Source organism: Nothoprocta perdicaria, unplaced genomic scaffold (genome assembly GCF_003342845.1).
Source record: "Nothoprocta perdicaria isolate Ctin4 unplaced genomic scaffold, notPer1 scaffold_18, whole genome shotgun sequence".
NCBI lineage: Eukaryota > Metazoa > Chordata > Aves > Tinamiformes > Tinamidae > Nothoprocta > Nothoprocta perdicaria.
Genome location: NW_020454982.1, coordinates 992197 through 1018433, shown reverse-complemented (window position 1 = coordinate 1018433; position 26237 = coordinate 992197). Strand labels below are relative to the sequence as shown.

The window sequence follows — 26237 nt, the reverse complement described above, 5'->3', positions numbered from 1 at the left end:
AGCTTAAAAGGTATGTCCCTTAACAAAACCTGTCATCAATATGTCTAAAAAATTGGCTAGTTCATTTCATAATAATCTTAAACCCTTTAATTCTTATTCTAAAGCTTCAGATTTTGAAGTGTAAAGGATAAAAATAACAAGCTGTAGCTAAAAAGTGCAGAACTGCTAACAGAAAGCATTTGAGAATGCCATTCATATCCTGCAGTCATTATTACACACACATTTGAACACCTTCATTTATACCCCCAGTCCACTCAATGCCTTCAAAAATAAACAGAGCAGCCTTGAAGGCCCAACAGGCCCTTTAAACTACCTGCACTTATTTCCTTCAGTATGAGCACCATGGGATGGCCATGAGGTCTCGCAGCTGGGAGCGGTGGTGGCTACAAGTCGGGCCAGGACACGATCCGTGGTGCTGGTTTCACTGCACAAGGGACAGGTGAGGATGTCGCCCCTACCAGGTCACCATCAGGAAACTCTGTTTCTGATTTAAATGATTTCCTGATTTCAGGAAAGAAATCAAGGAAGGCAACATCAGTAAAATTAGTTAGACCCTTACTTTCCAGATGTACGAACATAGGTGATTTTATACACTATTAACAATGGTCCATTCAAAGAATGACACCGTTACAGACCAAAATCTGCTCCAGTAGTTCTTAATCACTTTTTTTCCTCTACTTATTTCACCACATATGAAGTTGCCACTTACTCCTTTCACTCCAAAACCTTCCATTGGCACACACAGCCTGCACGTGCCAGATAGAGGTAACCTTGTAGCCACATCTGAGATGAAGGGTAGCAGACATTCTGTACAGCTAGGAGCTGAAATTAATTTCTATTACAAGCTAAAGCTCAAGTTCTTAAGAAAAGTGCAAGTGGACCTTTAATAGTGCTGGGGATCAGCCAAGACTGTACATTATGCTTCTTTTAAAAGAATCCTGCATGATAAAGCACACTGAAAAGTATGCAAGGAGACTGTCCGCAGTGTTTACTGTGTGCATGGCACTACAAGTACCCAGAGAACAAAAGGCCTGACCAGAGGAGGAGAAAAAAAAAAAAACAGTAGTCTTCCAATAACAGGATAGCAACACACAGACATGAAACAGGTCAGAAAATGGTACTTTTCCTCAACTGTGTGGGTACAGTCATGCTGTCCGTGTGATATACACGTTTTTTTTAGCAAGAGAAAGGATGGTGTGTGTAGGATACAGCAGGCCTTTGGAGGAAAAGAGCCAACTCTTATTTTGTGAGGAGGTGGAGAGCCGAAGGGGAGGAAGAAGAATTATATAAACCCTGTTTTATAAGCAAAGTTTTAAAGGTCCCTTAGCAGGCTTTAAAAAAAGATGAAGTATACTCACTGCATTCTTTCTTGCCATGGACCAAGTGGGCCAGCAAAAACAACTGACCTCAACTGTTTTAATACGGTGTTTGGTGTTACATAACCAAAGCAATCTGTCCACTGCTCTTAGGGAGCATTGGAAATGTTTAATTTTTTTTTAATAATTCTTCTGAATTTTGTTTTACCTACAGCTATTGCTAACATGAGAGATCCAAGAAAAAAATATTTACTCTTTTTACCAGTAAGAAACTCCTGACGGAACTTAACATTCAACTAATTTGGCTTTTTACCTTATAGATCTTCTTACTTGGCGTGTGTATACACACATATATACATACACACACACGGCAAGAGGTTTTTTTTTTTTTTTTTTTAAACAGAAAAAATGATGTTAAGTCTTCCATCTTTGGCTATAAACTCAAGGCAGGCATATGGCCCCAAATCCAAGCTGCTGCATACAGCGGAACTAATAAATCCCAATTCCTCACAGATTTAGGCCTTCTCTTCCTACCTTCCCCACCTCACCCCTCTTCTTGAGCCAAATGACCCAGCACCCCCTCCCCGACAGCCCCTTTCACACACAGTAGGAGCTTAGCGCTCCTATTTATATCCTCTAACTACTGCTTGAGCACAAGCAAGGGCCATGCCAAGTTCCATGTGTGCAGACTGACAGATTTTTGTTTGGCCTGTCTTGTGTACTGACTAGCCAAACTTACTTGGCAATTCTGCCTGTGCAGAGGAAATCTCTGGATCTGTCTTCTCCGCTAAGCCACTAGTTTTCATGCAACTAGTATTAACTTGATTATCTCCAAGAGCTTTCTTGACCTACTGAAGTTGGCTGAAAGAGGTAGAAGTTATTTTTGAGAAGGGGATGGGACAGGATTGACAGCACAAATACAAAAGGGAAAGCAAAAAGTAAAATCAGCACAGAATTCCCTTAAGAGCTTTGCTTAAAAGTTTCCTTCACCTAAATTCACATTCAACTAAAAAGTCTGGGGAGGTTTTGATAAGACTTTTGTCAAATTTGGAAATATCTCCCATATTGCCACTTTCACTAACAATTTCCCAGCCCAGCATAACATTACTGCAAGATATCACCTGCCTCTAAAGCAACTTGAATGTGAGCATAACATCCAAGGTTGCCTAGCATGCAGGATGCATGTTAAGTCTGCGTTCAGGTATGTTCAGGCTTTGGCCCCTGGGGTTCAGTTTAGCCTCCAGTAATGCAGCCTGCACCGTGACCACGACCTGGCTGTGCCCGGCTGAGGCCTCACCACCTACCCAGCCTACCTTGTGGAGGAGCTGAAAGGTTCAAGTCAGACAAAAAATTTGGTCGCGTAAGGACCTGGCTTTACAAGATTAATAAAATCTTTACAAAACATAAAGCATTAATGTAATTCTAAAATGATCATTGCTCTACAGCCTTGTAAGGGTTCACTTCTACAGAAACTACTTATTTTAGAAATTATAAGCTTGATCTATTTCTACTTCAAAAGATAAAGCAACTCAAGAAACTCTTAAATACCTGGAACTTCAATCTAAGCAGCAGAACGTACAGGCATCCAGTGAAAGTAACAATGAAGTAAAACAAGAAAAACAAATCCCAGTTATGTCAATCTGTTCCTTCCGTGCTGAGTAGGAAGAAGCCATTAAACCTGTCAAAGGGAGGACACTTTTCCCTGCTACTGGCAGATTAGGCATCTGCACTGCAAAAGTAACTTCCTTTTTAAGTTTCTGGGAGCCGGAGTTTAATCCTGCAAATTTAAGGGCAAAGGTTCTGCTTGGATACAGTATTCCAGCAAAGGTATATGCTGTACATCTTAACCTGGTGAGACATACAACTACTTCCCAATTCACATGAAAGAAATCAGTTAGCAGCAAAAGCAGTTTTGCTGACAAACCAATTGACTTTCTAAGCTATTGCTGGCACACCTCTGTGCACACAGAGCTCTATCAGCTTGGCTTAATTTACGCAAGACACATGCTCTGAATTCCAGAGAGGAGTTGCAGAGGCAAAGGTTGGTTGAGGACCTCCCAAGAAGGGAGGTTACCAGGGTATCTTCCACACAGTGAACTGTGTGAGCCATTTCTCACGCCCACAGCATTCGCTAATATTGTGTTCCTGTAGCAACAGCTACAGAGGTGATCTCAAAAACAAAGCAGCAATGCACAGCATAAAGCAGTCTGGATTCATGTTTATTGAAGCCAGTAATTAAAGACATGTCCTCATTTTGCCAGCACTAGAAAGCAAGATTCCACATGACTGCATACTGCACCTGGTTAAAGCCATACAACTGGACTAAGGTTTGTGTTTGATACATTTGCAGTCCTAATTGTAAGTTGGAAAAAAAAAAATAAATCAATAACCTTAGTACACATGACAGTGAACTTTCATTTACAGCATTTATATTGTTAAGTTCATGATGTACAAAGCAGTCACTTTCAATGTAGTTAAATTAAATAAAATACGAAATTCTGTTCAGTTTAAACAGCTTTTAAAACGCCAATAAAAAAAAAGTGCAAACTTAAAATCAAGCAGCATAACCATAGCATTTTTATGGAGGGCCAATCCTTAAACTTTTTAATTGCTTCAAGTTGATAATTTCATCTTTTGTTTTCTTAGTTTAAACATGAACAGTAGATGCAGTCACTATAATGCATATAAATATAGTCATATAATAGTTTAAACAGTCTACCATACAAGTGTATCTGCAAATAAAATGAAGTTTCACTTGAAAATGTAAAGGCTGTTTGCAATTTGGCCTTTGGTTCCAATGCTTGAAGACACCAGAAGAACAATTGTGCAGCTCACCAAAGCTGACAGACTTTGGCAACCACAGGATGCGATGTTACTTACAAATTTCTTTCAACAAACTAGGAGCATTCACTTGCAGTTAGAAACAAGAAATCTGTTTTGTCAGAATCATCTTTCTGCAAAATTGGTATGTTATCATACATTATTAGTTTTGATGAATTTTAGTAAATTTAACATTCTTACAAAAAAGGAAAATACTTCAATTGTAGGTTTTAGCCATACTGCTAGAGAAAGTGCTTATCACGATAAAATACCCACCCCCCAGCCCTACCCCCAAAAAAAGCAGTTTTGTACTGAGGTTTTTAAACTATATCCTATTATCCTATTGTGATCACACTTTTTCAATATTCCTGTCTTGCTTTTGATGTTTAGTCTCCAGTCTAAACTTTTAGTGTCAGAAGGACAGTATGTTATTACTTCTTCTGGTGCAGTAACTTGCAACTGGCACCCACTACACCAGGAAGTACATTCACATGGTGCTAGCCATCCGGAGGCTTAGTTTAACTGCTACCTAGACAACTATGTAACTTGAGGTCATACCTTTTATTTTAAAAAAAGTAAAAAAAATTATAATATTTTCAACAAAAAACTGGCACAAATAACATACTTATGTTAACGTTTGTCAAAGAGGCAAGTAAATACTCTTAGCTTTCTAGATAATATTTAGACAGACTTACAAGAACAGCCTCTTGATGTAACATAGGATTTGAAGTTAACAACCAGTACTGTGTTAGTGGTCAATCTAAGTCTGTGTATTTAAGTAACAATATATATTAAGGAAGTTATATCCAGACATCCGATTTAGTACAAGTTCATATCAATAAAAAGTAAACTCTGCATAATTCAAATTGTGGTTTTTCCCTTCAGCGTTAAGAGAACAGAATATGCTTGGTATTCTTAATTTATGGTAGTGTGTACATGGAAAACAAGCATACCGTATATAAAATCAAAGTGCCATTTCAGTAACCTTAGCAGTTTTGTTTGATTTTACAGAATGACAGTGTTAGGTGACCATGGACAGAACTCCACTGCAGCTACGGGGACAACTAGAACCCATCTTTCCAAATGAAATGCTACATTAAAGGAAACACAAAGTCAGTTATTGGCTCCGTGTTCATCACGTACACATTCATACCTTTTTGGGTTACCTTCAGAATTCAAGTTGGCTGCACTTGCAGCAGATGTGGTTGAAACAAGGGCCTTGAAAGTTTTTTTAAAACCTCCACAGGTATAAGGCAGGAATCAATTTAGCTTGGTAGCTAAAATTTAGTTACAAAAACTAAGAAAAAAATACCGAGTATTCTGTAGCACATTTCATTATGGGAAAATGATATGTCACCTACCATTCTTCATAGGCTAGCCTCTTGGCATAAAAAAAGGCAGAAGCTATCAGAAAACAGGACTTAAAATTAAATACAAATTGCCAAACTACCGTTTTTAAAATAAAACCAAACAGTGACTGTTTGTACTACAGTGCACAATAAGTTCAAGCACCTTCTAAAGACACATCACACACTGTGCCAGGCACTTGGATCTAAACAAGTTATAGTTTCTCCCTTTGTCAGCTACACCAGAAAGGGCATCCACACTCTTAGACCTTTTTTTAAAAAAACTAAATTAAAATAAAATAAAAATAAATTCCCATGATGTTTTGTGTTTGGCTTGGAAATCTCCAACAAAGTAGTCTTTTTAAAACAGTGATTATTTACCCTATGTGGAACACAGGATTTAAAAACATTGCTCCTCTCCAGTCACTCCAACATTCTAGCTTCTTACTGAATCAGATCCATTTCCCCTTTTAGGGATGCATTCCCCACCTAGCCTCTTTCATCTAGTTAATGCTGTTACACCACCACCACCTTTCCAGCATATTACGCATTTGCAAACATACAAGTAGCCGATTCCATTAGCTCTGAAGAAGGATTTCATTTCTCTTTCTTGCCTTGTGTGCAGTCAGTCGTAGTAGTATTTCACTAATAATTCTGCATTTTGCTTCTCTGTGCTCTTCACAACAGGAAATGCAGCTGCACTTGCTTACCTCCAAAATCAAAAGAATTGCCCTATATAAACTCTAAATGGTTATCTTATACAGAGGGATTTTATATGCAAACTTCCTGAATGTGCACTTTTTACTGGGACAAGGCAATGACATAGTAAGCTCATTTCCCCTGCCCCAAAAAACTGATAGCATCTGCCATAGCAGAAAATTCCTGGTCTTATCAGATCAATATACATAGTTATTTGGTCATTTACATATGCATTTTTAAGCGTTATCAAGCTTCATTCTCTGTTGGAGGAGAGTTTGTTGTTACCATAGAATCTGGCTTGCGAGTCATCCTGTCCAATTCCTCTTGAACATTTGTCAAAACTGTTTTTTGTCCTAAAATTAAAAAGACAAGATTTAAGTTGTCTAATACAAAGGAAATGATTTAATAAATACAAATATTTATAAAGTCATTTCAATCTGTAAATTTCTTATTTATTATTTCACCACCTAAAGAACACAGAGCATGACCCAATGCAAGGGAAGGTTATGGAAAGACTCACAAAGACTAAGACTTGATTTGCTTCCAAGAGACTAAATGCATCATTTTACAGGAGCATGAAGTATGAAAATATCTGTGATACACTTGATAGCAACTGACATTTTAAAAGCAACATTTATAATTTTCTTAAAGCAAACAAAAACCTGCACAGAAATCTACTATTAGCATAGATAATAGGCAATTTATTATAGTCTGTTTTTTAAAAATCATAAGACTTCTAAGGTACATAACACACTTGTTTCTCTCCGATTCCATCCACTCCCCTTCTCCCCCAAAACAAAAAACCAAAAGGAATCAATTTGGTTACACCCAAACTTGCTGAGTTTTAGTATCAAACAGCTAATAGGAGGAACTCTTACTACAGCAGCCAATGCTTCCCCTTGAAAAGGGGACATGAATTGCATATTCATTTAATATCTCAGAGAATTCATTTCAAAGGACTTCTTCAATTGGAAGCAGACACACCAAAGTATTTCATGCCAAGGCATATCTTACATTTTTATATTAGATTCAGAACTTTGTACTAATTCTCTAGCTGAAGTATCAGCGATTCACTTACTTTGAAGATTTTAAATCCAAGGAGAAATTAATCACCCAAATTGGAACAATATATTCTAATGCTCACAGTATGTAAGCATTTAAGATTATAAAGGTACACTTTTAGACAAAAAATAGATTATATAACCATGTACTGCTTCCTTACATAGCCAAAGAATTTAACAAGCATCTGTTTTCCAGCTCAAATGTGTGTGAAATATTAGGTGGATTTTTTCCAGGGTACATGCTGAAAACATTAAAGTAGCAAGACTCGACTTTAGAGATTTAAGTATTTTTTCCAAAGTACAAAGACATAATCAAGTTAAAAGGTTATCTTTAATCACTGAAAAGGTTTTCAATTTAAACACCAGTCATCAGCCACATTATTAATAGCATCTATTCAAAGTATACACAAAATTTAAAAATTACTACATTAACTGTAATGTACATGTATTTATAATCCTAACACAAACTGCCTTTTTTTGTAGGCTAAGCAGACTTTGAGTCAACAAACACACACAATTTCACAAAGATCCCAACAACCTTCTAACATTAAGATATCAAAAAAATCTAACAAAAGTAGGCCTAAAGGAACCCTCTTTTTCTGTGTGCTGAATGAACTGGACCCTTAAGTCTCTGAGATAATACCAAACAGCTGCCTCCTGCCAGATGCCTCCTAAAACTACCTCATTTTACAACCAAAAAACACAAACAAACAAAAAAAAAACACTAAATTGTTTTATGACAACGTAGCTTTACGTACCTACCACCATCATAGGCAAGTATCTTACAAAGAAAAAGAAATACAAGTAGCTGGTTTTGAGAAAATAAAAACTTCTCCACTGCAGATTAAATTGATATTTGCTTTCAGTTTTCCTACAGAAAGTTGACCTGGCCTTGGGCAATCAATAGTGCGTTATGTGCTCATATATACATATTACTTTCTAGATGAAGAGTGAGAGCAGGGAACCAGAGTTCACCTACTGCACAAGGAAGCTGAAGAGAAGTCTTAGAATTTGAAAGAATCGTCCTGTGACTATAACAAGTCTATGAGAAAAAAATATCCACAGCGCAACTCACTCACAACAGAAGTTCTTTAAGTATCAAGATCTCTCCATGCAGGAAAGACCAGCAGACAGGCAAGGAAAACAGGTCAAGAATTCGTCTGCTTGCAGACAGAACAGCAGCATCTGCCAAGACAAGCGAGCTCTCTCAAACTTGAGTTAACAGCAGAAACAAATCAGTTAGTCTGACTGATATACTGAGATCCACGACCACAAGGGTATCCATGGCCAGGGTAGCAATAGATGGTCTTTTTAAATATTTTTAAAGGTAGCCTCCTGAAACCTTAGGACTCTATTAAACATTTTAAACCCCTACAAGATCATTTTAGTATAGCTACTAATACAGAAGTATATATATATTGCCATAAATAAGGCTACAAAACCGTAGGTTTAGATATTTTCCTCAACTCTTTCACAAAATAAAACTATGCTTTTCTGTTATCACCAGGTATCAGCTGCCTTACAAACTTGATGAGAGTTTTTCAGATATCAGTATTAGGAGCCCTTACCTTTTTAGGAAACTTTAGTCCTATATTGGTTGAATATAAGATGTGAGAACATCAGCTGGCAAAGAATGGGCAAATTCTCTTTTAAGTGAAAGCTGACTCTTCAGTTCCATATATCAGGGATGATCACATGCTGCCAATGGGATGCAGCGAAGAAAAGCCAACTGTGATCCTGGGACCACTCGGGAAAGGTGCTTCCACCAAAGAAGTATCACTGCTGCTATAACAGGCACTACAATAAGGTATATCTGGAGTGCTGCATACAACTCTAACTCGTGTTAAGGAAAGAAGAAGCATAAAGATGAAGAAGAAACTAGCAGGCAAAATATAGCTCAATCTCTAACAGAAGACTAGAAAATAACTTTTAGTTTAAAAATAAGAAAGGATGAATGACTGCTGTTTCTAAATGTATCAGGAGCGAAATGAATGATTTAAACTAGAAGTTAATGTTAGCACAAGATATATGTATGTAGGCATATACATAGCCATTAGTTATCTTTGAAATCTCCAAAAAGGCACAAGATGTTCAAGAAGAACAAAACAGAAGAGAGTCAAGCCCACTACAGACTAGTTAGTTTTTATTCTAGTATTTTTCCAGACGCTGCAAGTACATTTAAAGGGTTTACAATGGGCCTACCAGCACAACAATCAACCTCGATCAGTTACCAACAAGTTTTGTCAACGAAATTTCTTTCTGTGATTGGGTAACGGGTCCTGTGGAGAAGGGAGAAGTAGTTGATATCACATCAGATATGACTGTCATATATATGACTACAATAAGACAGTCTTGATATTTCAGAAAATAGTGTATTGTATTTTAAAAAATAAACTTCATTAATTAGCCACAGTGCTAGGCACTATTTTACTCTGCCCAGCTGCTGAAGTTAGCAGATCTGCAGGCAAGCATCCTGGAAGGGACTACAAAAGGACTTCGAATGACAGGATTAGAGGTAAAAAGTTTTCCATCTCACTGATCAAAATGGTGCATAATGTCAGAATACAAAACAATGATAAAGGAAGAACTGCCACCTTTGGAAATACTCAGGTAATGTGATACAAGCTGAAAGACATCTTACTAGCAATCTCACTAGCAGATATTGTATTAAACTGGCTGTATTATTATAACAAGTCCTGATCAATACCATATAGATGCAAAAAGGCTAGCATCTTGCCGAGAAGTTTTGAACAGGAAAGCAATAAATAAAACATTAAGTAATCCTTACTCAGAAGTGGCAAAGTCTTGTCTGAAGTATTGTGTCCACTTTTGGCACCAAAAAGAGTGGATAGTCCAAAGAAGATTTACCAGTGCCATAAAAAATAGGCGCCATGAGGAAAGGCCAACACAATATATTTATGTAGTTGTATTTTTGTAGTCCAGATAGGAGTGGAGGGATTAAGGCTAACAGTTTTCAAGCATACAGAAGACTGCTATAAGGAGAAAGGGAGAAAGGAGATACACTGTTCTCTGTTTCCACTAGAGCAAGACAGTTAGTACTGGGACTAAGAAATGCAGAATACACAACAGGCATAATAAAAAAGAGAATAAACTAGAATACTAGAGTAGACTTTGCACATAAACCTCTTCCTCATCTCAAAACACCTCTTTGTTTCTTTCTCTGGGAATAGTTTTAGTTCAAATACATAAGCTTCGACAACTGTTCTGGTTCCCTTACATCTGCATCATCACTCTGACATTTTTTTTAATAGGTACTTCAGAATGTCTGGGCTTTACACTCTGCTATAAGCATGAGAAATTGCGGTTTCGGCATCACCATTATTTTTTAGCAATTTCACAAGTCTGGAATCAGAAGCAGAACTTCTATCAAAAATTAAGCAGAGAAGTAATTTTCTAAGTAACTAAAGTTCCAGGATATAAGGAGTAACAGGCATGCAAATATCAAAATGAAACATCTAAATTATCAGCACAGAAACGAATTTTAAATTTTGGATGGAACAATCATGTTTTAGAAAACTGAATTTTGTACAGCAAACATTCTGATGTTTTTCCTGTATTTTCACCTACCTAGTGTGATTACTCAATAAATATCTCATAAAATGAGGACAAAGGCGCACACACACATGAAGAAAGAATCCACCTGGATCAATGTTATCTGTTGTGCTGGATCACAATAAAATATTATTCCATTAAGAAGAGATTTACCTCAAGGAAGTAATTCATTTAAACTTCAATTCTGTGGAGAAATCAGTGGTTTGACTGGAAATCACTGCCCAAAGCCAATTAACTGAATTCTTTTCAAACAGTATTTAAGTGACAAGGAGGCAATGAATTCTAAAGTAAAAATTAGCATTTTGTAAATAAAATCTAGACTCATTTGTATTTATTTCCCAGCAGTGCAATTTCACTCAGTGAATCAAGTTATGACAGACTTAATAGAAGTCCCAGAGTTATGAAATTGTAGCTGTCTAGTTCTTTACCGGGACACTTGATATTTTGACTCTCTCACTGGTCAAGCTCTACCACTTCACTGATCAGCTTGAACAATAAATACAGATGATGAGCCAAATTATTAAAAATACCCAAAACATGCTGCAAAAACATATCCAATACCTGATTTCTTGGCTGCACTTTGCACTCCTCCAGCACTGGGGCTCCCAGGAGAGCCAGTCTTCTTGCTCAAAAGACTGTTAAAGAAACTAGCCAAGACACCTTCACTTGCAGCATTATCTAAATAACAAATAAATCACATACAGTTATTACTGACAAATCACAGAATTAGATTTTTTTTTTAATATACATATATAATTCTCACCAATCAAGGCAATAAACCTCAAATATTGCTGCAAATATCAGACAGCCCTTCCCTTACTCGTTCCCTTTTGTAATAAATTAGTTCTTTGTTTCGTTCAGTAAAGGCAGAGGAAAGCATATTATTGCTTTCCTGAGACTGGAGACACCATTTCAATTTAAACAGGTTTTTGTTGCTTAAGTTACATGGAGTTTAATGTCCACTCTAATAATCCAATTTATGCATAATCAGTGTGTTTAGGCAATTTAAGGAATTAATCTGGTTTCTTAGTAATTTAAAGAATTAATCTGGTTTAGGCAATTTAAGGAATTAATCTGATTTCTTAATAATAGCAGAAAATCAAGTTTGCAGCTAAGGATTCAAGTCTGCAGCAGGATAGTGACCTGCTATTAAACTAATTAGTGAATATACTTCAGGATCTTTTTATACATAAGGAATTTTAAAAGGAAATAACACATGATAAAAATATTACAAATGCTAATTCATACTTTTAATATTTGGATCCGGTTTCTTAACTGATGTTATTGGTGAGGCACTAGGTACATTGGTGGGACCAGCTCTGCCTTGAGTTCTTGGGGATCCTGCTGGTCCTCTTGCAGGAGATTCCTTAAGCAAAATAAACAAGTTAGGTCAAATCACACAATCAGTGAACAACTAAAATAAATAAATAATTTAAAGTAAATATTAAATTATTAAAATTAATTAATTACATAAAATAAATGTAACATTAAATACATTTTTTTTTTTTCAATCTTTATATTGGTACTGCATTGTAAATGCACACTGGCAAAAAGAAGGCAAAACAGAACAAAAGTTCTGTTGAACAAGCTGAATTTGGGCATGGGCCTCTACATTAAGTGAGAAGATAAAGCATTATAGAAGATTTTCAGTGGCTTTAAAATGCTGCCATATAATGTTGAATTTTCTGTGTCTTAGACAGGGTATGTATTTCATTTGCAAATTTAATCTCTAGAAATTAGAATCTTTAACTATTCATCAGAAAATGCTTTTAATTCAGGAAAATAAAGGGCTTTTTTCAATAACCAAAACTCCTACTCTTCTCAGGAATTTACTTACTGATGCTCTTGTAGGCGTTGCTGGCTGCTTGGCAAGGAATGACTGCAAAAACAACACATTAAGGATTTAAAATACAGATTTTTTTTTTTATTTAAAATAGGAAAACTAAAAGAATAAAATACAGTGAAGTTAACTGACCATTAATTAATCATTTATTTTCTGATATTAATAGACTTTCTCTCCAGTATTTAGAGATGTCTATACTTCATTGTCAGACAAGGTTAAAATGAATAAGCTTCAGTCCTTTGTCTTACCCAGACCTTTCAGAACCACAGATATCCGAGTCTGAATCCTCTATGATATCTACAATCAATAAACTCTATAAATAATCTTTAGTAAAGAAAACAACAAGATTTAGTATTGCCAAATTTAGCACCTCAAAGTCTTTCAATGTCTCTGTTAGAAAACTGCAGTGCTAAGATGTTTTTAAAGTATTTTTACTTTGCACAGCAACACGTCTATGCTTCAAAAATTTCAAAAGCTTTGTTTGTTCTTCTGCTTTGAAATGTAAATGTTTTCTGCTTTCAACATTTTTTTCTTCCGGCCCACTAAGTGGCCATATTTTCTACCTCTGTGCATTAAAAGTCTTATTTCACAAATACATCTTAATTTGCAAAACTGTACAGTGCATGTCTAGTGAAGTGAGGGAAAACAGGGCAATAGGAATGGGGAGCTAAAAGTGACATCTCATTTAGTAAGGACTTTCTTACCTGTTGCTTCATAAGAAATACTTGTTCATCTTCTGCCGCCAACTCTTTATCATGGACTAACTGTTGAACAACACATTTTCTCATTAGAAATAGACACCGAGTTGTTTCTACGGTTCAGTCATCAAAAGGAAAGAAAAAGGCTACTGTTTTAAAACTGTTCCTTATGCTACTATAGCCAGTCATTCAAACAAACTGACTTGATTTGTAGGCTGGGAATGGTCAGAAAGGACAGGGAATGGAGGGGACAACAGCTGACCTCATACCTTTCTTACAGGAGGTTTTACAATGAAGTCCTCATACGCATCTTCTGGTTTCACTGTTGTGAAGTTTTCATGTAAAATGGCAATTTTCTTTTCATTGTCCCAACCAGCAGGTCTATATACAAATTTGAAAGAAAGTTTGGCCTTTCCAATCACAGAAGAAATATTTCAACAAAGGTCATTAAACGCTGTCATAATCCTCAGCTAAACTCAAAAGATATAAAAAATGGTATGGTATATTCTGGGTCAAGTAACCCAATAAATACGCATCTTTTTTTTTTTAAGCCTGGATTTCAGGAGACTCACATAGCAAGCTTCTCAATGACACAAATCATTCAAGTTCACTTTTTTATCAGACCCAGACAGTATGCTCTAGATTTGTTTTTTTTTTTTACTTTTTTTAACAGATGGAAGTCAAGTTACAGCATTTCATATCCAATTTACAGCTTAAGAATATAACACAATAAGAATGCACTGAAGTAGTAACTTCATAATGCTTGTAGGAAGGGCAATGTTTCAATAGAAAACAATTTGAAAAAAAATCTTTTTTATAACTGACTTACATAAAAACCGCATCTTTTTCTACCACTAAGGCAGGTGTGGTAAACTGAAAACCGTATGTTTTATGTACAATGTACTTATACAACAGGTCAAGATTCTTTTCCTCTTTAACTGATGTATAAATCAAGGCAGCTCCATCTGATTGTTCATTTAAGGAAAACTATGTAATATAGTTTTTTTTTTTTCCCTGAGTGATGGTAAAAATTTTAAAAACAGAGCTAAAGATCACATATCAAAAAGCTCTACTTTTAGGCAGTAAATCAAGATGAAAACTCGAGTTATGCTTTTGAGTGGGGCTAATTTCCTTTCCCTAGCTGTACAGGGAAGGAAAATAACGTGAGAAGACTCACACTGCTTTCATGTAACACATATGAAAATGTACCTTCCTTCTAGGAATGTCATCTCCTTAATCTCGTGTGGGTTTCAAGCATAAACTGCAGCTTTTGGGTTTAAAAAACAGAACAAAATGAAGCCTGCATTCGCATACCCTTAAGAAATGCAATACAAATCCTTTTTAGAAAAGACAAAATCTCAAAATCCTACACGATTTAAAAATTAACAGAAGTTCTACAAATCTTGAAACTACAAATGCAACACAGCAAATTACTAAACAGCAAGCAACACTTCAGTACAATTTCTCAGGGTAACTCTATATGCAGCTCTATACTAAAACATATTCCTGTGCTTCTTTATTTCAGTAACTCTTTTCAGAGCAGGAAAGGATACACTGTAAGCAAAATCGACGAATATGTGACTGAATGAAGTCAAAGTGTTCTTCTCGGTAATCATGCTCCTTCTCTAGTACACTCACTGCATCACACTGTAAGGAGGAAGAACAAAACCAAGGCAGCTACTTAACCCCAGCACATTTCAATAGATTTTCCTTAATATCACATGCACACACATTTACTTTAAGCTTTTAAGATGATACCAATAAATGAAAATATAAAGCAGTTAGCATGAAACAATGCTTCAGATAATACCCTTCAAAACTAAAAATTGACATTGATGGCAAAAGCCTACTTTTAAAAGAAAACCCCTTATTACTAATCAAGACTTCCATCCTTTTGTCCATATAGAGCATATCTTATAACAGTAATTTTTTTTTTTCATAATAGCAAACAAAATTAGAAGCTCACTTTTGTACAAACTACCAGCACAGGAATACCAAGGTTGTGGGTCAGCACATTTTCTCCAAGTGGCAAAGAAACACTCTCATCCTCTTGACCAGAAGAGGGGCCTCTTCTCTGCGGTGATCCTTGGTAGCTTTCTTCAGGTTCTACATATTCTTGAAACTCTTTTATAACTATGAAGAGAGAGATTTTCATCAGGCAGGCAAACTGTTGTTCTTTTTTTTCTCCTCTTTAAAATCATAATTAATTTGAATAATTGTACCTATGACTAACTATAAAACTCTCTTTTTTTAAGTGAGGCACTACTGAAAAAACAGACCGGGCTGCAAACTACTATTTTATTTTATTTTATTTTTCCAGTTGAAAGTTGCAGACCAGATCTATCTTCTAGCAGAGGGGCCTGCTCCCAGGTGCCCTGTTTCCTGGGGACTCTCCTGTGTCATGTCTATCTCATCGAAAGTCTCCTCCTCTCTCAGCCAGGTGCAGCCCTCGGAGGAAAGTGGGAAGCACCACAATTTGTTCCCACAAAGGCATCTGTATTTTAGAAACAGTCACAGAAGTAGCAGACTGTGTGAACAGAGAGCGGAACTCTTCAAAGAAGCTCTGAACATTCAAGCCTTTCAAGAAGACTCCGCTGTGCAGTCGATCCACCCATGTGAGGGGGAAGGAACTGCTGCTGCACCGCAGCAGATGCTGCTGACGCTTAGGAACTGGTAAAAACCTTGGGAAAAGTTTGTAACTTAGAGCTTGCAAAAGGGCCAAGTCACTGTCTCCTTTCAAAACATAAAACATTTCAGTGATAGAATAGGGATATGAAGGAAAGAACACATCCAAAAAACAATTCTTCTGCTCAAAGTTGCACAATCTCCAATTTTCACTACATATAGGAAATAGAGTGAGTGAGTCTTGTGGAAGACAAGGGAGCTCTAATCCAGAAAAAGACTTAAAAAAAAAAAAAAGCTTAAGTCACCAATTCAGTATCTCCAAAGAAACAATGAAACAAACAATATCCAAACGCAGTTACCTAAAAGTGGAGATGCAGTGCCTTCTGGTGGAGACCCTTTCAGAATATTTAAAAAACATGCTTTTTTCTAATACTGTTTCAAATTCAGCAACTGGAAGTTTAAATTATATTCCACATGCTGCATATCTAAAAGTTGTATTAACTGTCTCAAGAAAAAACAGTTAATCCCACAATACTTAACTAGAAAATACTTTTATTTTCTAAAATACACTCTCTTCTTAAATATGTTTAAATTTCTTTGCTTGAGAAGGAAATATAAATAAAACACTGCACACAAGCCAGAAAAAAATGCCTAGTCATCTAAAGAGAAGCAGCTAATACCTGCTTCTCTTTAATACTCACCTACCATTAACACCAAGGGTACTAAGAATGGCCTATTACATTTAAAATTTGATAATATGCTATAAAGAAAAAATTTGATTTAAAGAGTCCTAATTTATCTATAAAATTTGTCATATCTGCATAGAAGTCCTTCATTTATATTTAATGGATGAGTATTTTTGCATTTGACACAGCAAGTAAATGGAAGTTTACTATCAATTGTCTTCTTCTCATGCACTGCTCATTTCCACAGAGCTACTGAAAACCAACTACAAGAACAGGTATCACGCATGTCACACCAGCAAGTGACTTGTAAAGAAGTACCAACCACGAAAACAATTCAATTATTCTTAGGTTTGATTGTTCTAGATGCAATAACACCCCCAATCTGTTTATCACTATTTCAGCTCTGAATAGACCAAAAGAAATTAATACAACTACTTCACCAGCATGCTTCATTTCTACATTTCATGACTTTTGATATCTTTTTCTGCTCTGCTATGGATGCAAATTTTAAAAAAAGTAATTTTTAAATACAGACTTTCTTTGTAATAATTCAGGATGTGTCTATTTTAAACAATGACTTGTTTGATTTTTCATCTGAACTGTCAGAACATTTGACATTATTTAAATCCACACTAGTAAAGTTTTTAAGCAAGGAACATCCACAGTTCCAAAAATTATACATAAGCAGTTCAGCAATAGGCATCAGTGCAGACAATGTTCTTGGTATATTCTGAATGATCCAATTTTTTTCAAAGCAGCCTGTTGCTTCCATGTATGTGTCCTGCCCCTCCATTCTGGAAGCAGTTCATCGCAAAGGGAAAATTCCTCATACCCCAGATGGAGTTTAGCATCATCCACCCAGTAAAGTCAAGAGTCAGTATCTCAAAAGGCAAACACAGAACAAAAGGCTGGGTGGAGAAAGGCCACAAAAAACTTGAAGGCTAAAATCTAAAGTCTAAAGTCCAGCTCAGTAGAAAGCACAGAGTTAACAAAAGGACTCCTGGAAACTGGCGGTAGGATCCTAGAAAGTGAGAAAAAACAACCTAGCAGGTAATATGAGAAAGATTCTTCTAATTAACAATTATACTAGGAATTACTTTTGGAACAATTAAGCTGTTAAGAAAATTACAAACTGTGATGGCCAAAGTTTTGAGAACAGATTTTACCTGATGCATAGTCTGGACGCAAGAACATAAGAGATATGTATCAGAGATGACACAAGTCTCCTACACAGTGAGAGCAGATGTGGGAAGCTTGTGAACAGAAACAGCCCTGTTTTACCTGCATCATGCTGGGCTTAAGTTCACTGCTCAACCATAGGATGGCAGCACAGCCCTACAGTCCTTCAATTCTATTAAAGTGCAAGAGAAATTAGTAACCTCTAAGACACTTTAATTTATAAATCTCTATGATAATACTACTCAAATGTCTTCTAGGTTCCCCAAACATAGTGCTGAAGTGCTGCCATAACTGTAACTGGCTTGTCCATGCTATACTCTTAGTGAAACCAAGAACACTTCTTTTTTGAAAAGTCAACCTCAAGTGCACAAAAAAAAACCCTCTGTATTTATTTCGATTGCCATAAATTTTGGTATGTCTCAGCAAAATACAAATCTGTGTTGTCATTTTTTGAGACTAGAAGTAGCTAAGTGCAGCCTTTCTATCCTCCCTTATTATCCTAGTGACTGCTGCTCCCCACCAATTCTCTTTTATGAACTGCCAGATTTTAACTTTTTTTTTTTTTTTAAACCAATATCTGACTATCAAATTCCCAAAAGTTTCAGTCCTTAAGACTGAACTCCAACTAGTGTGCTGTAAGCACCACCCTTTTGGGAAGCAATATATAACATTCAGAAAACAAATTAGCTATAAAGATACATCTGAATGTTTACATGCCAAACAGATTACAGCACTCCCTAAAGCGTTTCCAAGGAAGCTACTAGACAGTGTTTATAAGGTTTAGACACTCCAATACAGCCAGCCACCAGCCATGAACAAAAGCAGCACTTGGCCAGGATCAGCCTAAATCTACACCTCAGCTGAAAAGGAATGCATGTTGCTAAGATCTTTTCCACTGAAGGAATTTATTTTGGAGTAATTCACTATGAATAAAAATAAAGAATTACAAACAAAAAGAACCAAAGTTCCAGGAGACAATCCTGCAATGGTAATGGCTTGTCAGTGCCAGTTTCTTTCCTGCCACGGATATACCAGGAAAGAAGATTAATTTATACAACATTCCTCAAGTCATAGGGGAGGAATAGCTATACTGAGAGACAATTAGACATACCAGGATCATGATCTGAGCCTTACAGGAAATATTCTCTCACAGGAAAATGTTTTTCTATGGATTTTTGTCATTATTTTAAAACTATGATTCTCTACCAAATTAGCTTTTTAAGAACTGGCCTTTCCTTAAAAAAAAAAAAATCAAGTTAAATAACGAAGGTCTCATTATTGCAAGAAACTCAGATGATTAATTCACCTCAAATGTTGTTAGCACGGCAAAAATGGAAGAGTTCTTTTAAAGCCTAAAAAGTCTATTTGAATTAGAGTTCTAATCACAAATGCAAAGTAACTTTTAGTCAACTTATTCTCAAAATTCAAATTTAATATTACAAAAGAGGTTTGGGAAAAAGAATGGTTTAGAAAATACTCTAAAGATTCAAGAATCAGTAGAAAAGGAAAAGAATATGGGGATACATGAAGACTTACACTTCTGTTCCATGTCCCTCATCTCTTCTGGAGGAATTTTCAGCTTATCAATATGTTCTTGCAAGACACTGGCCCACTTCTGTAAAGACTCCATAACAGTCCAAGGTCTAGACATATCCGCAACAAAGACTACAATGGTGTCTTGCAGGGATTCTGCAGAAACCGCAAACTTCAACAGCCCTTTATGATATAGGTCTCCATCAAGAATCCAAACGTTACAGCGAGTGTGATCTGAAAAGAAAAGCCACGGTTGTAACACCAAAGATGTTTGCTCTTTGCTTTGCTAGTCTGTGAATAAATAGAAGAACATGTTACAGTGTTAAATGGAAGATTAGAGTCTGGCTATCAGCAGCTCTTGCCTGTTTGCTTCTAGCACAGGTGTACATGTAAATGCCAAATTACTTTGTAGGTGCCTCCATTCAACAACATTTCTCTCAGTTGAGCATCTTTTAGTTTAAAAGATAACACCTCTCTTTCGGGTTTTACTAAGGAAAGCTAGCATGATGCTTTTGAGATATCACATAGTCTTGGTGAATTTAAAACATGCACATTCTAAGTAAACCACGGATATATGTTACACGTACATAACTCGACGTTCAAGAGAAGATTGTTACAGCTGAACCTAGCAGGGAAGCTGTAGGTGTCACACAGACACATAAGCTGTCTTACCATACTGAAGACATCTCACAACAGAAGTAATCCACAAACAAGATATAAGTAATAAGCAGCTTAGGTATCTGGGACAGGAGTAGGAGGAGTAAACATAGGATAAAATTACAACCTACCAAACTTACTAGCTGTGCTTTAAGCTGTTCTATCTGCTCTTAAGTCATGCTGATTTAACATTGGTTTCTACTCATAGCTTTTCAGAAAACAAATACTGTGCAGAAGATTTTGTGTTTTAGCTTTTGTGTTTCTTACTCCATTGTTTCAATAGTGAGTGGAAAGGTTTTGTTGAAAAACAACAATAAAAATAATACATCCAGGATAGAGAGTCGACATGAAAAAAAATTATCCCAAACATGAATTTCAATTTTGAACATGGGGCATCAACAAGTCTCCACATGTTTTAAATATATAAAGATAGGTGAATTTTGAAATATATGCACTAGATCAGCAAACCAGTCACGTTTGCTGTAACTAAAAGGTTACGCGTGTTTTGTTTCCTATGTATCTGCATCTTTTTTAAGGGTTGTGTTTCTATTTAACATCTAGATTATGGAGACTGAAACTACTATTAGCTAGATTAAATGAGTCTGCCAGGAAGAATGTACACAATGTCCACATAGATATGGGGCTTAATTTCTTAAGGGTAACATGGCATGAAAACAAAGGTTTTCTTCCTGTCTAACAGTAAAAGGAAAACCACCAGGTATGGTCTGTGATTTTCAATTACCATGAATTTAAAAAAACGCACTTAGAAATAGAGTGGTGTTTGTTTACATTTTTGGCAAGGACTTGATGGGAAATTCAACTTTGCCAGCACCCCATCAAGTTTCCAGTTGGTCATATGATGTGAATGTTAACTCTACTTTTTATAGCAGCTATGACATGAGGTGATAAAACAGTGCAAACAATTATCACATTCTGCTGAAAAACTGGTGCTACATATTAAAGTCTACTACAATAACTGATAAATTGCCATTTTTAAATTCTGTCAAAATTTCGTTATTCCTTTAGCCATGGAAATTGTTTTCCACATTCGAGGAACATTACTGTAGCTAGTTGATTCTGTAAACTGCAACTACATATCCAGTACTTATTCAAAATTTTAACAGAGTTAATGAGCTGTATTTGAAACAAATATCCTTAATTCAAGCTATGAAAACAAGCAGAAGAGAGAAAACTCTTCTTTCAAGAAACCAAGTTGCCCATTAGAAATCACTGTAGCAGCACCACTTGGTTCAGGCAGGAACAACCAGTTCAACTGGAATATGCACATAAGGACAGTCCAAACCTAAAGTGGGGAAAAAAAAAAAAAAAAAAAAAAAAAAAAAAGCCTATTCGATTTATTTTAAACAGTAACAGGATAACAATGGTTCTACTTCACTTGCACACTTGGCATAGTCATAGGCAACTGTACTGCATCTGTGATCCGATGCAGTTCAACTGAAAATTCCCTGTGGTGTTTATAATTGTCTGCTAACCTACAGAGCACTCTGCAAAACGAGTCACATACCAGTCACTGGAGTATGTCTCATTGTCCTGCTGCACACCCTCCCTTCAACCCCACAACTGCAAGAGATTCCGAAGCCTACACTTCAAGGACAGGTCTCATCATGCAGACCATTTCTTCCACATCCTATGCAGCAAGACTCTCAGCTCTCAAAAGCTGACTATCCAGTACTGCTACCAAACATCTGTTCATCACAAAGAATGGCAAAAAATTAAATCTTGCTCCCTGGAAAATTTCACTAACATAGGATTCTGGCGCCTGAGCTTCAAGGTCACTTAGTAGTAGGAGTTAAATTTACAGCTAGTGCTATAAATGCTTTCATTCAGATGAGCTAAAGTATCATGTATGTAGAAGCAGCCATCTGCTCCAAGGATAATGTACCTGAGATTAATGATCTAGGAGAATCCCATCTCTGTCTTTCTCTCTCTCAAGATAGCTTGTCAGGCAGCTCCAAATATCTTCTTGAACAAATGTCTTAGCCCAGGCAGAATTTGGGATAATACCCTGAGGAATGCAATTTTTCAGGTATAGACTCAATAGTGGACTTATTCTAAGACCTAGGGACCAAAGCAATGAATGTTACATTGAATGGCTCAAGTCTGACAGAAACAGATATGAGCCAGCCAATTAGCAAGTTAATGGTTACATAGGTACCCTTTCATCCAAGCTACATACAAGCCACTGTCAAGAGGCAGATGACAGTGAAACAGATAACAGTGAAAAAGAGTTATAGGGCACATGTACTAGAAAAAAATACGTGTTTTTTTAAGTAGCTATTTATTTGCTTAATTTTCCTATAATAGTTAAGAAAGGTTCACCCTTACAGGGGTAAAACAGTAAAACAAGAATTAGGGTGAATTAAATTATGTGAATTACGTTATGTATTCTTCTTTTATACAGCAATCTAGAGTAACTCTACCTTAAATGTAGGAAAGGAAGAGACATGGGAAGATCATGGGAAGGAGACTGGGGAGACTACGGAGGAAATAGCAGCAAGACAGGGATGATTCCCCTTAAGATTTTCATGGGAAGGCAGATAGTGACTCAGCACTAGGGCCAAATACATTTTATGAAAAAAAAATAAACTGTTCTAAAATGTAAAGGAAAAAAATAAAATTGCAAAGAATGCTTCTAGCATCAGGGAATGAAGACGACAACCTTCGTACTCCACTATAGAGTTTCAGCCACCAGTGTTAATTTCAAGTAAAAGTGCTACTGAGCTCCTGAGGCTCACTTAATGGCTTCTGACAATCACAGGTCAGTTGAAAAGCTTTGTTCACAAATGTGCACCTGGGCATACACAGATATAAAGTATGCAAAGTTGTTCATTTATTGTTTGTTTGTTTTTTAAGAGTTAAAAGAAAAAAAGAGTTCTTAAGAATGATGGGTGTTTTCTTTGCTGCTGGAAGGTTCTGACCCACTTTGCTATTTACTTTGCTTACTGATGACACTAATAAGACAGAAGGGGAAAGGCAGGTATTATTAGCTCCCACCCCGCCCATTAAAGGGACGCATGAAGATCTGAATTTTCAAGCCGAGTTTGCTACTCAAAAAAGTCTCCTTTCTCTGCCAGAGTTCTTACAACAAGTTTCTCCTAACCACTTCAAGTACTTAACACTTTCACATATTTAGAAATAGTCTTCAAATATTTCTAAAGCAGGGAGATACCTGAAGTTTGATAGCATCAGGAAGAATGTCACACCAAACATTTGTCTGCTTACAATACCAGCTCCTTTGGTACTGCAAAAAGGCTGATGTCACAGGCTGTTTTGGAACCCGTAACAGCAGCTTTCACTGAAGTATTTATGCAGCACTGAGGAAGACTGTCCATGGTGAGAAAGCACCTGCACTAAGAACCTCAAGAAGCCAAGAATGAACTCAGCACTGAAAAATCCAACACAGAAGCTTTTCTCAGAATGGCTAGGTTAGATGGCCACTGAAGAAACAAGCAATGTACTCATCATTCAGTGGTGCCTACCTTAGCATCCAAAGATAGTTGACTATCATGTGAGTACAGGACCAATCTCCGTAACAACCAGCAACATTCGCTACTTAATCACCCTTGCAAGCCTGCAGTACATTTCCATTGCTGAAACACTGTTACAGGAGTCCACCTATATTCAAACACCGGGACAAACCGCCTTCATTGCTTCCTGCTTCTGAGATGACAACTCAGAAGGTGACCAGCTGCATCACACACACACACATACCCCTTGCAGTACGTCCAAAGCTGATTTACAAGCAAGGACAACTAGTTCATGCCCCACCTCTTCATGTCTAGAGGAACATTCCTAACGATGATCAGATCCCTGCTGCTCCCCTGCTGTAAACAGTGTCTTGCCCCTCACATATTGGGTGGCGGCATGTAACCAAAACAAAGAGAAAGATGGGGCACAATGAGAAATTTCTCAAGTTTGATGAAAGAAAATACTGATTCTGTCAGTCTTAAGCTCTGCTCTTCACTCATACAGCTATGAGTAATATACTGTCTCAGTTATACACAGCAAACATAACTTTTAGGTAAGCTCCTGCAATAAATCTCTAAAAGACCCAAACCCTGAAATCTGTACTTAAAATTAAGTCCTCATGGATGTGTCACTCTATAGCTCTACGTATTTGGACTGGATGGCAATTAATCTGATAGTTACTCAACATCAGCAAAAATACCTGTCCTGAAAAGAAATGGATCCTGAGGGAGCTGCTCGAGTGCTGTCTCCTCCTACACAGGTCAAGCTGTGAGAAGGGCAATAGGAAGAGAACGCTCTGAGAGTAAAATGCATTTCACTTTTAAGAAACTGATATCCCTCATAAAGCATAAACAGAAAGCCAATTTGGAACCAGCTACACAGATATAATCCCAAATACAATTTAAAAATAAAGAAGGAAAAAAAAAAGAATATCATCTACTTAATTACAGCAGAAAGATTACATATAAAATGTAACTTACCATCTCTGTCTTCATCATGAATATTTAGATATAAATATTCCAGCCCTCTTCCCTTCTTGCCGTGTTCTGCTCCCTGTATTTTAGCCATAAGTGTGGTTTTACCTGAACCATCATCACCTGCCAGTAAGTTTTCACAGGAAAAAAAGACACATTCAGAATCAATTTTACTTTTGTAGAAGTTTTTGAAAGGTGCTTACTAAATTTATTCTTGTCTATTTCTGAACTATAATTATTTGTTACTTTCCAGATGTATCTGATAGTTCATACCAAGACAGACATAAAGAAGCACTCCATTGTTACGTTCCATTTGTCTAAACTATATTAAGAATCTAATAGAAGCATAAACCAGAAAGTAGATCTGCCAGCCTCAAGACAGGAATACCATATCCTTTATTATATAACTTAATTTTAACAAATGGATTCATCAATTGGTTCACATTGTTTATAACTAAGAAAAAGCAAAAGAATACATATAATCCAGATCAAGATGTGATAAAAAATATTTTTTTCATACAGTCTGATCAAAAAGCATATAACAACTGCACATGGCTTTTGTATTTTTGTTGTTCAGGCAAAACAGCAACCTTTCTGTAATCTAAAGTGATCTCAAAAGTATGTATTTTATGTTCTAATTCACACAAAAACAGCAGAAAGGAATGTCTGAATATCCCAAAGACAAATCATTAAGAAACATATGGTCTGCTGCTGTGCAAGAAAGTTCACCTTTTAAATCAATAAAAATAAATCACACCTACATGAAAGTGTGGAATAGTATCAGAATCTGCAGATGCACAGAAGTAATTAATTTTTTAAAAAACTGATCTTAATGCCAGTTATGCAAACAATACTCGAATCATTTAGTTGATTATTTTGGTTCATCTTGTAGTTGCACAGCTATGCTGATATGTAACAGTTAAATGAGCAACCATCTAGACTTTTAAACAAGATAAACTTTCTCCACTACTTAGGTTAATAGCTAAGCTATCTTATTTTAAACACATATATGTATTCAGCCTCTACAAAAACAATAAACAACCCTACTGCCTGTGTATGCTACTTACCAAAAACAAGAATATTTTTGCCCGATGGCAGCTTAGACCTCGAGCGGGTGGACACTTCGCTGAGGATGGAGGACCTGGAAAGGAGCAGCTGTTAGCAGGCTGGCTGCGAGACGGGCGTGCGTGGGGCCCGGACACTGCTCAGTCAACAGCACCAGGACCTGGGCCTGGACCATCCCGAGCGCATCCTTCCCCACGAAGGAGACGCGAGGCTCTGGCTGGGGACTCCAGGAGGTTTTCCAGAACCACATCCTGGAAGGGAACCATGGCAGAGGGAAGTTCCTGCAGCATGGGGAGAGGCTCAGGTAATACTGCTTTCTGAAACTTCCCTCCCTTCATAAGGAGCAGCATCGCCAGGAAGGAAACCTGACTTTTCAACTGATGACTAAGTCTTCCCACAATCCACTACTGCCTCTTGTAAACACGTTTTTCTCTCGTTATCATTAAAAAAAAAAAAAAAAAAAAAAAAAAAAAAAAAAAAAAAAAAAAAGGCAAATACAGAATAAAAAGGGGCCACTGGCAGATAAGCAGCTGCCGCTCAGACAGGGGGGCTCCGGACCCTGCCGCGCGCTTCCTCCGCATCGTGAGCCAGGCCCGCAGGCTCTGCCCCGCCTCGGCCGGGCCCCGCGCCGGCCGCGCCGGCACCAGCAGCGGCCTCAGCGCCGGTCCGCGCT

At 36.9% G+C, this 26237-nt stretch overlaps 2 protein-coding genes across 3 annotated transcripts in view; both read right to left on the bottom strand.

Moving 5' to 3' along the window:
* Window positions 1–3687: 3687 nt before the first annotated feature.
* Window positions 3688–25635, bottom strand: DYNC1LI2 (dynein cytoplasmic 1 light intermediate chain 2). 2 transcript variants are annotated; one of them, XM_026036478.1, is made up of 12 exons: window positions 25567–25635; window positions 24506–24622; window positions 19383–19613; window positions 15323–15489; window positions 14910–15003; window positions 14186–14321; window positions 13626–13737; window positions 13363–13422; window positions 12653–12694; window positions 12064–12181; window positions 11377–11493; window positions 3688–6534 (listed from the first exon to the last, which is right to left on the bottom strand). In XM_026036478.1, exons 2-12 carry the CDS (start codon window positions 24591–24593, stop codon window positions 6428–6430), a joined length of 1272 nt encoding a protein of 423 aa, XP_025892263.1. In that variant the 5' UTR covers window positions 24594–24622; window positions 25567–25635; the 3' UTR covers window positions 3688–6427. The 2 variants fall into 2 exon arrangements, with proteins under 2 accessions (XP_025892263.1, XP_025892264.1); XM_026036479.1 differs by lacking the exon at window positions 3688–6534 and adding an exon at window positions 9353–9521 and having other exon boundaries at window positions 25567–25616.
* The window catches only part of TERB1 (telomere repeat binding bouquet formation protein 1), a 15294-nt gene continuing 14655 nt past the window's right edge, over window positions 25599–26237 (bottom strand). The window contains exon 19 of the mRNA XM_026036488.1: window positions 25599–25815. Within this exon, the coding sequence (XP_025892273.1) occupies window positions 25599–25815 (217 nt within the window). The remainder of the gene's footprint in view (window positions 25816–26237) is intronic.

Coding starts and splice junctions, on each gene's coding strand:
- DYNC1LI2 (XM_026036478.1), bottom strand. CDS start 24,593: ATGGCTAAAATACAGGGAGCAGAACACGGCAAGAAGGGAAGAGGGCTG. Junction 12,182..12,652: donor CAACGCCTACAAGAGCATCA/GTAAGTAAATTC, acceptor ATTTTGCTTAAG/GAATCTCCTGCAAGAGGACC. Junction 6,535..11,376: donor AAGTGCAGCCAAGAAATCAG/GTATTGGATATG, acceptor TTTTAATTTTAG/GACAAAAAACAGTTTTGACA.